Genomic DNA, 15,283 nt, shown 5'->3' on the forward strand with positions numbered 1-15,283 from the left:
ATAATTCAGACTTACGAGATTTTTGGATTCGAAATTTTATGCATGATATATAATCTAAAGCAAATTTGGATTTCATTGCAGCACTTTTTAATTAATTTATGTAGAAGACAATCTGCCTGTAAAATTTTTTATTTTCTGTTCGTTTACCAAGATCACTTTGCCACAATATTAATTTTCAATAATTTGAATTGGAGAAATTTTGATCCAGCTTATGCAACCTATGATCTTATATTGTTTTAAGCGTAAGGGGCTCACTTCTCATCGGACAAGCTCGCAGCCTTTTCTGTCCACTTTTATTCATAAATTAAAAATCGTTGCGATAGTCAATGATTAACTAAAGTACATGTAAAGCTGATAACTGGCTTATAAGCTTTCAACACATACATAATAACTCATTCAACGTTGCTGCTGAATGAAAGTGATTAGAATAACATTGTTTTTATCTTCCATTAAATAAATCCCCCTTGGCGACTAGCTGGTTGGCCAAGATATGGATTTTTTTTCTCATTTAAATCTTTTATCCATAACCTAATGTTACTGAAAATATTTTTAAGAATGAATTTAGACAAAAAGTCATATTATTTTAATAACTTTACACCTGTTCTATTCTGCTGTTTATAAGTGCCATCGACATACAAGAGAACTATTTAAAAAGTAAGTTTTCGAATTATCCATCATCTAAATTTTGTGGCGCTGTAGATTCAATTTCTTATGTAAGTGCCATGAATACCAAAAAAAAAAAAAAAAAAAAAAAAAAACATCCTCCCTAACTTTCAAGAATAAACAGGAAAAAAAAAATGCAATTAAATGCTTAAAGAAAAATGAAGATAGTTTGAATTTCTTTGTAACAATGGAATATGTTTTAAAAAACTTGCAAAATTAATTGCGTTTGCATTACATTTTGACAAAACTTTAAAAAATACTGTCAAAATGTAGGTAAAATTTGCAAGACAGCAACAACATTATATAAAAGATTTTACTAACTCTTAGAGAATTATTAGATGTAATTAAAGAAAATGGCGCTTATAAAAAAATAATCTCATCATCAACTAAAACACATTTGTCGAATTTACTTATCAAAAGCTTGAGATTGCTTATATTCTGGTTCAAAAAGGAATAGAAAAATCAAACAATTTTCTCATAATTATTTAAAAATAAAAATACGAGAAAAAAAGTTATGCTATTAGAAAAATGCGTTATTTATCATAATAGGATCATGGTAAAAATAGAATTTAATTAACTTCAAATAATAATTATATTTATCATAAGTACATTGCTGAGTTTTGAAATGCGGAGTCGTTATCAAACTTACTTCACCTGCGTCACATGACTTTTTATAGCCCTACTCACAAACGTACTACTGTCTAATTTCTCCAGACTTTAGTTTAGTTATTTCATTGAAACCACCGACAGTTACAACTAAACTTGGTTCTTCTATTGATGGCTCCATTTTTCTGAGAGTTTTCGGCGTGCGGTAATTCTTGTGCCAATTTAAAATTAAACTTTCCTAACTTCATTTTTCGCAGAATATCAAATATAATTTTTAAAAACAGGTAAGTTTGTCACTTGTAGAAAATAAATGATAAAAATTTTACTTTTGTATTGTTAATCAATAAATCTTGAATTCTGCTTCGAGCACGTGTACCTATTAGGTTCATTTCTATTGTATAAGAATTTTATTCATTATATTTTATGTGTATATGGATAATTTTTGTTGTTACTCTTGATCATGGTTCATATTTGTTCCTTTTATATGTCTGAACGAAAAGTGATATTTTATCGTTTTCATATCTTGACGTGGCGATTTGTTAGTCCTAACTATACAAGGAATTAAATGAGTTAATTAAATGAATTAAATTTGTGAAACACTCTATTAAAAACTTTTTGTATGGAATTAAAAATTTGACGTAATTGAAACATGTATTGTAAACGTGGTGAAAATTTAACGTATGACGTATCTTTTTAAACGTGAGATTTTTGGTATATTTTGTATTTTTTAAACATATTTTCCAAGACTTTTTTTTTTTTTAACTTTGTTAATTACTGTTATTCTTAACATTTCATTCTGCAAGTAAAATTTCAGTGGGTGAACATTGAATATAAATAATCACAATTGCATCCGAGTCATAACTTTTTTAAAAAAATAATTGAGATGCTGACTCAGTGCATGTTTATTACAGATTAGAAAAGCTAAATTTCGTTATAGGAAACAAGTTTTATAAATTTTTTTGAAGAACATTGGTCATATCTGTCTTAAAAAACCCTAATTGAATATACTGATTTAGTTTTTCTGTTTATAATGCATCGTTTCTTCTGGTGAATTTTAATCGTCGCCTTTTAGTAATATGCAAATTTTGTTTGGTTCTACCAGTAAATTCATAATGAATGTAACCAGTTCAGAATGTTTCAAATCTGATTTTTATTTGGAAGTAGTCCACAGCAGTTTGATGCATACATTGCTGTTAGCTTAGTGGAAATCACTGTTGGAATGGAAAATGTTACTAATTATAATCTGACCATTTTAAATAATGCTATTGTTTTCTGTTAAAAAATTAGATTTAAAAAAATTCAGAAGTGGCATTTTCCTTTCATTAATTTCATTGCAATTTTGCTTGTTTTGCAATGCAAGGTTACTTGAAAATAGTAATGTCAGGCTTATAGGACACAAATGCATTGATGTCATCGAATAGGGAGCATATGTCTTTGTCCCAATGTTAGGTTATAAAATATATGGACCATTGGAAAGCTTTTTTAGTTAAAAACTTTCTTGGAAGTCGGGTTTCTTTGTTGAAATGTTAAAGAGGCATAAATTAGTAATCACTAGCATTGCTAGAAAGTTTATTCCAGAGAAGGAAATTGTAACTCTTTGCTGGTACAACAGTTGTACCTGCCCATAAGCAAAAGGTTCATTATAAGGCTGATACTAAACAAAAATGTTTTGTATTTTTAATCATTAATGGGTTTTACAAATTAGTAATCTTGTATATATGTAAATTTATTACACAGAATTGAAATAAGTTAATTGAAATGGTGAAAAAAAACCTGCTGTTTAGAAAATTGGATTACATGGTTTTTTGCAATCTTTATTTATGATAATTATTACTGTCATTAAATTTCTGATGGTTTGTTGTAGAATTTTCAATGTAAAGAAGTTAATTTTTAAGGTAATCTGTAAAATTTCCTTGTTAGTATTTGAATTATATAAAGGCCTGTTTTTAAGAACTTTTATATAATTGTGCATATGATTGATTGTTTGTTAAATAAATTAATAATTAATGGATAAGATTATGTTATTGTTTATTCTGTAAATAAATTTGCCATGTATTTTGTCCTATGAGTAAAATATAATTATATTGGGAATTCAAATTAAGTTTTATGAAATCTTGTAGACATGACTGAAACGTGGGATGATGCCAGCCCAATTCCAATGGCTCAAGAATTGCCAGAAATTAAATTATTTGGTAAATGGAGCTCAAGTGATGTACAAGTCAGCGATATCAGTTTAACGGTATGTACATCAATCTATTTATGTATATTTTATGTAAGGAAAGTTTTGTGTTTTATTTCTGTGTGTTGTCCTTTTATTTCTTCCAGTTTATCATAATTGTGAATTTTTCACTTGTATTTTTTCTTTTAATCCTCCATTAGGAATGATTGTTACATGCCTTATATTGAGCATATTGCAAAGTCCTGTGCTTTTTTATATATATTTTTGAATTCTGATTTTTATAATTAGATTGTTATATATTTTTATTTATTAGAATAAATTTATTAAAGGGCATAAAGGCATTACTTGTTAATAGAAGCTGAATGGCTGCATTGATTGTCGTAACAAATTAAATGATTAAATAAGGTTATCTGTTTTTAAAAAAATTTGACTCGTATAACAGCATTTTTCACATCATCCTTTTGTTTTTAGAAGTTATCTGTCTTATTTTTTTCTTGGTTATCAATATCTGTTTAGATTTTTTTTATATTTAGTATTAATTTTATTTACAGAAGATTGATTCAATTTTCTTCATCAGTTGCTTATAATTTATTCTATTATACCAAATACAATTTAATGTTTTTTACGACTAAAAAGCTAATTTACATGATGTGTGTGTACAAAAATTTTCAAAATCTTACAGGAACACATATTCTTGCTGCTGAATTATTATATATACTGTTAATATAATTCAACATAATACTCTTATAAATATTCTTTATATTCTCTGTATGATTTTATTAATTTAATATTAATAGATAATTATAAATATCCTGCTTGTAAGGGATTCTGATGAGAGGATACAGCATATATTTACATTTTTCATAATTTCACTAAATTTCTTTTCCTAGGATTACATAGCCGTCAAGGAAAAGTATGCAAGGTATTTGCCTCATTCGGCAGGAAGATATGCCACCAAACGCTTTAGAAAAGCCCAATGCCCAATTGTGGAACGTCTAACCAATTCCATGATGATGCATGGACGTAACAATGGCAAAAAATTAAAAGCTGTTTTAATTGTAAAGCACGCTTTTGAAATTATTCATCTGATGACAAATGAGGTAATTATTAATATTTCTGTATTTGCAGAAATTTTTTGTAGCATTTGTTTATTTCTGTTCTGTGAGAATAAAGATAATCAGTTTTATCAATTATGAATTATCTCCAAAATAAGCAATTGTCAGTATGGCTGTTGTCGAAAAGTGTTAAAAGTACTTCAAATTGTACATTTTATATTACTTACTCAATACTTCATTATTACAAAGTATAATTTATTTTGCTGAAATGTTTTGTTCTTGAAGTTGATTTAAGTTTGATACTTTTTAGTTGTGGTTACGATTATAAATTTTTATTGTATTTCAGTGTTTTAATTTCTAACTTTTTTTTCTTTCAATATTTTAATTACATTGGACAACATTTAATATGATCACATTAAACGTTATTCACTTTAAATTGTCGAAGTACTTTGGTCCTAAGTCAACTTATTCAAATTTATACAAATATGTTTTTGATGTCAGTTTTGGAATTAAGAATTGACTGATCCTTAATTTTCAACCAGCATTGACATCTAGCATTCCTAGAATTTATTACTCCAGTTATAAGGAAAATCAGGCAGTTGTTTTTTCCATTGAGATAGTTTATATTCATTTATCTATGACAGCATTCTGGATTGGTTTAAAAGGGCAGTATGTTGCCAAGTATTACTGGAAATTTGAATAGTCTTAAACCATTGTTACCTGCGATTGTATGACAAACAAAATGGATTGAAAAGGAAAATTTTTTAGAGTGCTCACTCAAACTTTTTTTTATTTGAGTGAGTTTCATATTTGTAAAAACAAAATGAAATTTTTTACAGATATGGAAGTTTTAACTAAAATGAGTCAACACAATGTTGGGGTGCAGTTGAAAATTTCACTGCCTCTTTGTAAATTTTGAAAGATTGTTAAGCTTCTTGTTAGCAAGACAAACAATAAATGTTAATGGTTTTGATAGGAATCAATGTTGTGATGAAAACCCTCCTATGCTGATAATGAGTAAAGCTTCTGACATTTTGAGACATGGCATGCAGCATTTTTAAAAAAAACTTAGGTATGAACAATATGTAAGTGATCTGTTAAGGAATAATTGTTAGCAAACAACAGTAAATGAACTTTCTTAATTGTTTTTGAAATAAGTTATAGGTAGTCTTGAAATGTTTTATCTTTTCTCTTGATATGATAAAAATATGTAATGGAACCTTGTTTAATGAATATAATTCCTTCTCTAACTTTGTAATATGAAACATTCATCAATAAGTAAAACAATTTTCTCCATAGGAATCATATAAACTAGGACGGTGTATTCCATTCCAAAATGAAAAGTGCTGAAGCAAATTCATAATATTGTTTTTATTACATGCTTTTTTAAAAGAAAATTACCTGAAGACATTTACTTCAGGTATATTTGAAAATTTTGAAGAATGAGATGCAACTTTATTGTTAAATGATTTCTTAGCATGCATAGTTGATGCTTCTCAATGTGCGATTCAATAATTTCCCATCTTCTAGTATCTCCCTTGTTTCACTGAAAGATTATTGTGTCTATTGTTTTCTACTCTCCTATCTAAAACTACAAATTTTTGCTGTGGCAGGCAATGCAGCTTCATAAATTCTCCAGTAGATATAGCTGTGGTTTTCTACCAGCTCATCGATTATTGCTCCACAGGCATTTATTTGGTAGTCATGTTGGATCTCATGTAGATATAGGGATTCTCTTCAAAGAAGTGCTCGATACAAATTGATGTAAACTAATCCAGCATATGCCTCAATGTTTCTTCTCCACTTATTCTATGAAACATCACTCTTTAAGCTAGTCACTTTTTTTACTTTTTGTTTAGTTCGTCAAGTGAATTATCTGCTCGCAAAGGGAGATTGAATATAGTTGATTTTGTTGTTATCAGTTAATGTCAAGATTCTTAAGTCACAAAATGATCACATTAAGCAGCTTTTAAATCTATTAGTGTATTTTTAAAAAAATGCCTTGACTTTTAATGTTATCATGAATATAAATATTTCCATTTGAAATGAGCTTCATTAATTTTTTTTTCTGTTATGTTCTTGTAATTTTATATGTTCACTTATTAACTGTTGTGAATTCATTCATGTCTGAGGAAATTTGATTTTTTTAAAAAAATATTATATGTATAATTATATATATTTCTTCTATGCAATTAGGTTATTTTTTTTATAAGATGTATATGAAATTTTCATGAGAAGTTATTTTCCTTGTATTAATTTTCATTTCTTTATATATAAATCCTGCAATGCAGCATTTCATTTGATTTGGTAATTTCTAACTTATGATCATAAATGCAATTTCAGGTATTTTATAATATTGGTAGCAAACATATAATACAAGACTGAGTTTCATTTGATTTGATAATTTCCTATAGATGTTGGATAAATTATCTATACATTTAAAGTTTACAGTGCATGCAAAGCTATACTATTATATCTGCGATAATATATCATGTCTAGCTTAAATTTAATATTAGTTAAAATGATATTTAGGTAGCTTTGAATAATTTAATATTTTAATCAATATTTTGTTTGGTAAGTTTGATGTTTAAAGTAAATCTTGCTTAATTTCAAGGAATTATTTCTGCTGCCTTAATGCAGCATTAAATAACTTCTTGTCTTTGCTAACAGTATCATTAATTATAGATTTCTCTGCTCTGTCAGCTTGGCTTATCTAATAATATCAACATTTATCTAAATTTGATAACTCCAATAAAAAAATTTAAAAAATAAAATCTAGCATTGTTTTGCTGGTTTGGAAAGCTGTAACTTAAAAGTGTCTTTCAGAACCCACTTCAAGTATTGGTAAATGCTATAATCAACAGTGGGCCCCGTGAAGATTCTACTCGAATTGGTCGTGCAGGTACTGTCAGAAGACAAGCTGTGGATGTGTCACCTTTGAGACGTGTGAACCAGGCTATATGGTTGTTGTGTACAGGTGCACGTGAAGCTGCTTTCAGGAACATCAAGACTATTGCTGAGTGCTTGGCTGATGAGCTCATGAATGCAGCAAAGGTCAGTATAGGCATTTAAACATATTCAATATAATCTAATTTGACTACTTAGTTAAAATTATTTAATCCTTTTACTTTAATTAGATAATACCTGCCATTTTGGAAGAATTTTATCTTATTGATTTAGTTAAGAAACCATAGAGCCAGGGTTTTGGATTATTCATAATTTTTATTACAGTGCCTTTAAAGGAATTTCATCTTATAAGTTTGAAAAGCAATAAATCGATGCCAATATGTGTGGGTTAGTCAACCAAGGGTTAACAAAGTTCATTTAATTATAGACTAGTGGAGAAATGGTCTTATTATTGCAACACCATTGCTTTATTTCTCTTTCACGAATTTGTTGTCTTTGATCGCAACTGTGACATCACGGCCCTTATGCAAGGGAAGTTGAAGGGATGTGATGAGGCAATTTGATTGGCCTGTCATTATGTCACTATATGGTATTATTTTAGTATAATATCCAATGTAAAAAATGCTACTGCGTAGTTCTGCTTGTGTTGGTATTTGTCTCTGTGCTTTGTGTTAATTTGTAAGAAATGAGCATGTCTTAATTCCAGTAACTGGGCATAAGATATTTGCAGAACCTGTAGTTTGCAGTTGTAACAATTATATTTCTGATTACTGTTAAAAGTATAAAATATGCAATGCATCAAATATAAAACAATTACTAAATTTAATTAAAATAAAATTGCATTAAAATTATTTTTTGTTAAGTTTTAATTGGAAGAAAAAATGAAATTATTTAATAGGCAATTTTTGCATTTTAATTCGAATCAGTCTAGAAGATGAGGGAGTTTTGGTTGGAAGACTTCACCAGTCTCCTAATGTAAATGAATCCAAATAATTTTATAGTCAAAAAAATCTTAATACACTATATTTTTGGATTTGCCTTATATTTGTATAATTTTTAAATGCTTTTGCACAGCAAAGCTTGTATGCTTTGTTGTTTAAGAATGAGCTTTAAAATGTTATAATTGTTTCATACATATTTTTAGAGAGAATATCAGTGAGAGAAGATAGATATAAAATATTGAAAATGCAAAGAATTCTTTAAAATGTCATTTTTTTGACATACTGTTTTATAATATAATTGACAAAATTATGAAATTATGGTCCTGAATGATTTTTAGCATGCTATTTTGAATAATCTCATTAAGGAATATTCAATACTTACTTTTTTTATAAATTGATGTATTTATTATTATCAAGACTAGGTATATTGATTCTATGTAGCATATAAATATGTGAAATTTAATGCAAATTTTTTAAACTTTTTTTTAGGGATCATCTAACAGTTATGCTATTAAGAAAAAAGATGAGTTGGAACGTGTAGCCAAGTCCAACCGTTAAGATGTGTATTTTATATTTGAACTGAGAAATAAAGGAAAAAAATATTGGGAATAAATTGTGTGCGTGAAAATATTTTTTCTTTTGCAATATTTGTTAATTATTTTGTAAAAATGAAAACCGCGTACAATCATACCTCAGAGACAATTGTGTTCTTGATATAATATCCATAATTAGAGATATTTTATTTTCTCATATCTGGAATTTCTAGATTTGTCAAAATTTAAACATAACTTTCTCAAATTTTATTATTAAGAACAAATCTATAATTTTCGGACTATGACTAAACTATGGATTTTCTATAAATAATGTTGGAATTTGAATCGTTTCATGTCCCCATTAATAAACATTTAAGGAATAATTTATTGAATAAATGGCACTTTCCTAATATTTTCTTACATTCCATGAGCCATTTTTTTTTCTGAGAGCACAAATAAGTGTACATAATTCATTTTTGTATCTAATATTTAAAAAAATGGGGGAGGGGGAAGGCTATCTAAAACATGGCTTAGCATCTTACGCTTTGCAGAATATCTATACACGTTTGACTTGTTTTTATTTTTCATTATATAAAAGAAAATATTAGTTTTTTTTGCTTGTTAAAGAAGCATTTTTCCTCCTACATTAATGGGGTAGTATTTTTCTAAAGAAAATCGAGCATTTTTAAGGTGGTTTCAAATTTAAGCATGCCTTATGATTGCTGTGCTCTAAAATGCAAAAATTGATTGCACACTCAAATTGGCAAAAATATGTTGATAAACAATGCACAAAAGAGACTAGTCTTTGAACATTTCATATACCTTGTATGGAAAATTTGCTAATTATTATGAAGTACACCTTAAAAGAGTGAGAAATCCATTGTGAGTCAGATTCATAATAATTTTGTAATAATGACATTTTATGAGACCCTGAAACAAGAGCTTTAACCTGAAGGGCTAATAGGGAATTCCTATTATTAGGGAAGTGATATGTTTTTATACATTTTCATATCATATTATTGTATTGCAATGAAATAGTACCAATATCTAGTTGTGATAAACAATGTAGAATGACAAGTCTGCATTTAAAGAATCAAGACTAAAATTTAGAAATTGAATTCCACTAAACTAATAAAGACACTAAATAAATAATAAAAACAAAATTGCAATATGATTTGTAAAATCATGTGATTTGGATATTATTAACTGAGGAGATATGGCTTACCGGAGGGACGACCTAAATGTTTTTTTTTTTTTTTCCTCTCGAACAAATGAGTAACTGTGCATTATTTATTTGATTTATAAGGATAGTGTATTCAAATGCATTATAATTAAAATGAACTTTCTACCAAATTTTAGAATATTTCTTTCATGATTTATTTCAAATTTGTTTGCAGATCCTTGAGATCCATTTTTTCTTTCGTTGGCTAACCAACTCACAAGTCAACAATTCTCAACTAACATAAGATAGAGGGAAAAAAGAGCCCCCTTTCACAAGAAATGTTAATGCCATTCCCTGCGCCGATAAAAGGGTGTGACATGACCCCACTTTTGACCTTAGGCCGAAGGGATAACATTGTTTCGTAGAAATTTCTGTATATTTTCGTTTCCTGTCGTCTACATTTCCATTAAAGTACTTTGTTCTCATGAGATTTTCTTTTTGCTGGATTTTTGAAGATGCCAGCTTCAATGCACATTTTTCAAGTATCGAAACAAACTCCGTTTTCTTAGAATTAAAAATTAAGTTTTTCTCGGCTATCATAAATATTTTTTCAATGCTGTTTTTTAATGATGTAAAGAGAATTCATTCTATAGATTTCTGTATGTGTTAATTTTTTAAAAAAATTTAACGTATTTGATAACAAAAACTAATAGAAAATGAAATAATTTTAATTTTGTGGCTTGCCATTTTTATATTAATATTTTTAAATGAAAGAAAACATTTATGAATTCTTATTTAAAAATTTCCATAATGAATAAGAGATATATAACTATTTAAATTCCCCCAGTTGAAATTTTCTGAAAACGTACTTAACAGGGAAAAAAAAAAAAAAAAAACTTTGAGACATTATTTTTAGGATTTATTTCCAATATAGAAAAAAAAGCAATTAATAAATACACTTCATTCAATAGCTTTCATCAAAATAAAGATTACAAACAGATGTTGCAAAAATTTTATTATTTTTGTACAAAAATCACTCGAATGACATTTATTACTCAAAAAAAGAATTATTGTTGGCTAAATGGTGGAGTTTTTATTAAAGTGAACTCAGTTATGGGAATGCTAAATTTTATTAAGGTCAAAGAGTTGACAATTAAAGTCTGATTTAACCTTTTCTTTGTTTCACCTTTTTATAAACTTCATTAGTTTTTTTTTTTTTTCTCTCTCACTAGATTATGAAATTTTTTACTTCCTCTTTTTTTTTTTTTTCCGCATTAAATATTCATTTTGGAAATTGTGAAGTATTAGTCTCTTGAAATGAGTTATAATCAATTGAATGTTGTGTATAACCAGTTTATGTTATATATGACGCGTTAATATTTACAAAATTAAAATAATAGATTGTTCCAGGAAATTTAAGAATTGTCAGTCTTATGATTTAACTCGAACATTTTATTTCTCGGGAAAAAACAACAACAACAACAAAAAAAACCCCTTGGGTTCTTTTTTAATCCTTTTTTTTAATGTCGTTGGAAATATGCTATTTACTTTTGACGACATTAAATATTTTGAAAGCATTCCGAATGTTTCAGAAAAACTGCATATTTAAATAGGAAGGCTAAGTATTTTAATTTTAATTTATTGCTATATAACGCTAGAAAAAAATATGTAGTTCTGACTCTTTTGTGTGTTCGTACTCATAAGTAAAATGTGCGCACTGTGCGAATAAAATCTTTAATAATGTTCAGAAGCATTGACACTAAACGAAGCTGAGACAACGTGAGCATTTCTTTTTTTTAAACAAAGGCATATTTATGAGCTGGAAGGGTTTTGTAATTTGATGATGTCTTCACATCTGTGAAAAGGCGGTTAAAGTAGCCTGACCCTTCTAAATTTATGTCCGAGAGAAATGAGTTGTCTTTATACCACTCTGTCGCCTCAACTCCCACTGGACAAATATCTTTAACCGTTGCCAATAGTTCAAGACAGGGATAAGAACAAAAATTTAAACGATAAGAACAAAGGCGATACGAATCATTTAAAAATAGCTAAATCTGAAACTGCTTTGGAAGAGGTAAGAAGTCTTATTATTTTACACAGATTTGTTGTATTAATTATTTTCATGTAAAAATATGATTTTTTTAAAACTATTTCTTAGAAAGATCTGCAAACATAAATTAATAATAAATGTTCTTGATAAAATAGAAAAGTGTATTTATTCAGTGTATTTGAATATCGTGAACATTTTAATTATGGATATCAATTCAATTTGAATTGGATATCGAAGCAGTTATAAATATATATGTCGTGATAATTTCTTGTCTAATATAGCAATTTTAACTATCGGAAATAACAAGACTTTACTCTTTCCCGCACGATCATTAAAATAATTTCTGCGATTTTGGTATAAATCGGTGAAATATTTATTAATTAATCGTACATTTTATACAGTTAACTCTTTCTCTTTTTAATAAGTTAAATTCCATGAATCTTTTAAAACGATTATTTTAGTTGTAAGTTTATTAAACAGAGCAGAACAAATTGTTGATATGACAATAATGAACTCACATTGGCATGAAATATTGTGTTTTGCAATTATACCATTTAAAACGTTATAAGTGAAAGCTTTATTAACTTATTCTTAAATTTTAAGTTCTAAAATCATGTTTGCCATTTGTTAAATTTATAACCATAACTTACCAATATTTCGGTTTTAAAACTATCACCAAAATAACACGTTAATGCTTTTTATTAGTTTTCTTCAAGTATTTATAGCGGTAGTTTATTTTAAACATTCTATTTTATTTTTAATCTTCTTGAATTGATAGCTGTATGGCGCTCGTCTCTCCTTAAATCCTTATCAGATTTCATATTGGAAGTTAGGAAAAACTTCAAAGATATTGAAACTGAAGCCAGTCAGATTACTGATAATAGGAAATATAAAGAAAGTAGAAAAGGGGGGGGGGAGTACCACTTTGGTTAAAAGAAAGGAGAAGCTAGCTTCGACGAAAAGCAATCATTCTTTATGTAATATGTGATACTCTTGTTTCAGAAATTTCTCAAAAGAGCATTATATATAACAATATTTTAAAGGATTTTCGAATCTTTTTTGACAGCATAACATTTTGACATTTGCATAACGAACTTAATGAAAAATATGGTGATAATATTGAATACATTATTTCAAAGATGAAGTAGAGCATTTTATTAAATATGCAAAAAACGAAAAAAATTTAAAACCCAACTGATATGAACAATTTGATGGATGGAATACAATCAACATTTCCTAACGCTCAAACAATTTTAAGAATTTTCTTCAGCATGCCAATTTGCAATGAAAGCGAAGAGAGATCATTTTCGGCTTTAAAACGCGCCAAGAACTTTTTACGAAATACAATGAGTCGGCCGGATTTAAATGAGCTTTCACTATTATTCATTGAAAATGAGGTAGTACAGGAATTAGATTATGAAAAACTTATCGACAAATTTTCCAAATTAAAAACAAGAAAAGTGATATTTTAAATTTTTTATGGCTTTCAATACTTGTTTCTGTTTTTCTAGAAATATTATTTCCATTATTTTTGGCTTCTGTTTTTTTTGTTATCATTATAATACTACTTAATATATATTTTTGTTGTCCCTAGAAAAATTTAATTTCTTTTTATTATTTAGCATTATAATTTTTATCATCACCGTCCAAAAATATAAACCTAATTTTACTTTCTTTACTTTTACTATTTATATCAGAATTACTTTTTATATCAGAAAATATGTAAATTTAAAATATCAGTGCATTTTGTGATATATTTTTTGTTTCTTTTTATTATTTTGGAACACTATGCCTTTTTTTTTTAAATAATTTATATCATAACTTTTTAAGAACATATTTTTTTTTTAGAAGAAAACATGAAAATGTTTTTAATTATCTGTTTTGTAGAGTTTCAACTAGATAATATTTTTAAGAACTATTTTAAAATGTCTCTATTATTTAAAAAAATTTTTAATTTTTTTTTATTATTATGTGCATTGTTAATATAAAATATTACTCAATCCTTCGATCAAAGGATATTGACACTGTTAATACCAATTCAAATTTTTAATAAGAATATTTATATGTAAATAAGAATATTTTCTCCTAATTGTTACTGAATAGAGCTGTCATTTTTTATCCTTTTATGTTAATAATTTTCTTATATAAAAAAGGTGCAACTTTTTTCATGTATTTGATATATACAGGTAGTTATCAAAATAATGGAAACACCTTAGATTTATAAAGAATCCTTTATTAATATGGTGTAGGACTGCCTTTGGCATGTAGTACAGCTTGGATTCGCCTTGCAATCCATTTATACAAGTGTTGAAGAGTGTCTAGAGGAATATTGTACTATTCTTCCTGCAGATATTATGAAAGTTTTGGGAGAGATGCCGGTGAAGGATATCGATTTCGTATTGAACGCTCTGAAATAGACCATAATGGTCCAATTATATTGAGGTCGGATGACTGTGCGGGCCAAGGCAGATGTTTAACTTCATCCTCGTGTTTATAAAACTATGATTGGTCAATCTCGCTACATGAATAGGTGCATTATCATCCTGGAAAATTCCATCTCTTGCCGGAAATAAAATTTGCTTCATAGGATGAACCTGGTCCGCTAAAATTTCTTTACATTCTCCCCAGTAATCCTTTCTTTCAGGGTTACGATTGGCAGATTCAGCAGAAAACCACACCATGGCTGCCCATATCGTGACAGATCCATTTCCATGCTTGACAGTTGGAAGGAGACAATCACGATCATACGCTTGTGCAGGTTATCCTCGAAATGTGCACTCGTCCTGTTGTAGGGAAAAGTGTGAAAACACGATTCTTCAGACTATATTACTTTCTTCCACTTACCATCGACCAGGTTTTGTGAGTGTGACACCACTGTAGACGAAGTTTACCATTAACATCTGTGACAGGTGGCTTAGGATTTGCTGTTCTGCCATAAATAGTCTATTTATAAAGATGCCTTCTAACTGTAATCACTTGCACTTGAAAATTCAAATGGGCATTGAGTTCTGCGGTCACTTTTGCTGCAATTGTTCGCTTTTTAGACATTACAATCCGCTTCAATACCCGTCGGTCTGTTTCACTGAGCTTCTCTTTCCGCCCACTATTTTGCTTTGCTGAGCTTGTCTTGCCACGCTGTGACTATGCTGTCATGACCATACTTCTAGAGACGTCTAGCTCTAGCTAG

General features: G+C 28.1%; 1 protein-coding gene across 1 annotated transcript; it reads left to right on the forward strand.

The window, feature by feature from the left end:
- Window positions 1–1,392: 1,392 nt before the first annotated feature.
- LOC129961746 (40S ribosomal protein S5) lies at window positions 1,393–8,964 on the forward strand. The gene is made up of 5 exons (XM_056075295.1): window positions 1,393–1,553; window positions 3,390–3,508; window positions 4,339–4,548; window positions 7,330–7,557; window positions 8,841–8,964. Exons 2-5 carry the CDS (start codon window positions 3,392–3,394, stop codon window positions 8,907–8,909), a joined length of 624 nt encoding a protein of 207 aa, XP_055931270.1. The 5' UTR covers window positions 1,393–1,553; window positions 3,390–3,391; the 3' UTR covers window positions 8,910–8,964.
- The last annotated feature ends 6,319 nt before the right edge of the window (window positions 8,965–15,283 follow it).

Source organism: Argiope bruennichi, chromosome 2 (genome assembly GCF_947563725.1).
Source record: "Argiope bruennichi chromosome 2, qqArgBrue1.1, whole genome shotgun sequence".
NCBI classification, from domain to species: Eukaryota; Metazoa; Arthropoda; class Arachnida; order Araneae; family Araneidae; genus Argiope; species Argiope bruennichi.

Excerpts from the sequence above, each read along its gene's own strand:
- LOC129961746 (XM_056075295.1), top strand. The coding sequence starts at position 3,392 with ATGACTGAAACGTGGGATGATGCCAGCCCAATTCCAATGGCTCAAGAA. Across the intron at positions 3,509-4,338 it reads TCAGCGATATCAGTTTAACG|GATTACATAGCCGTCAAGGA; the intron begins GTATGTACATCA and ends TTCTTTTCCTAG. Across the intron at positions 7,558-8,840 it reads AGCTCATGAATGCAGCAAAG|GGATCATCTAACAGTTATGC; the intron begins GTCAGTATAGGC and ends ACTTTTTTTTAG.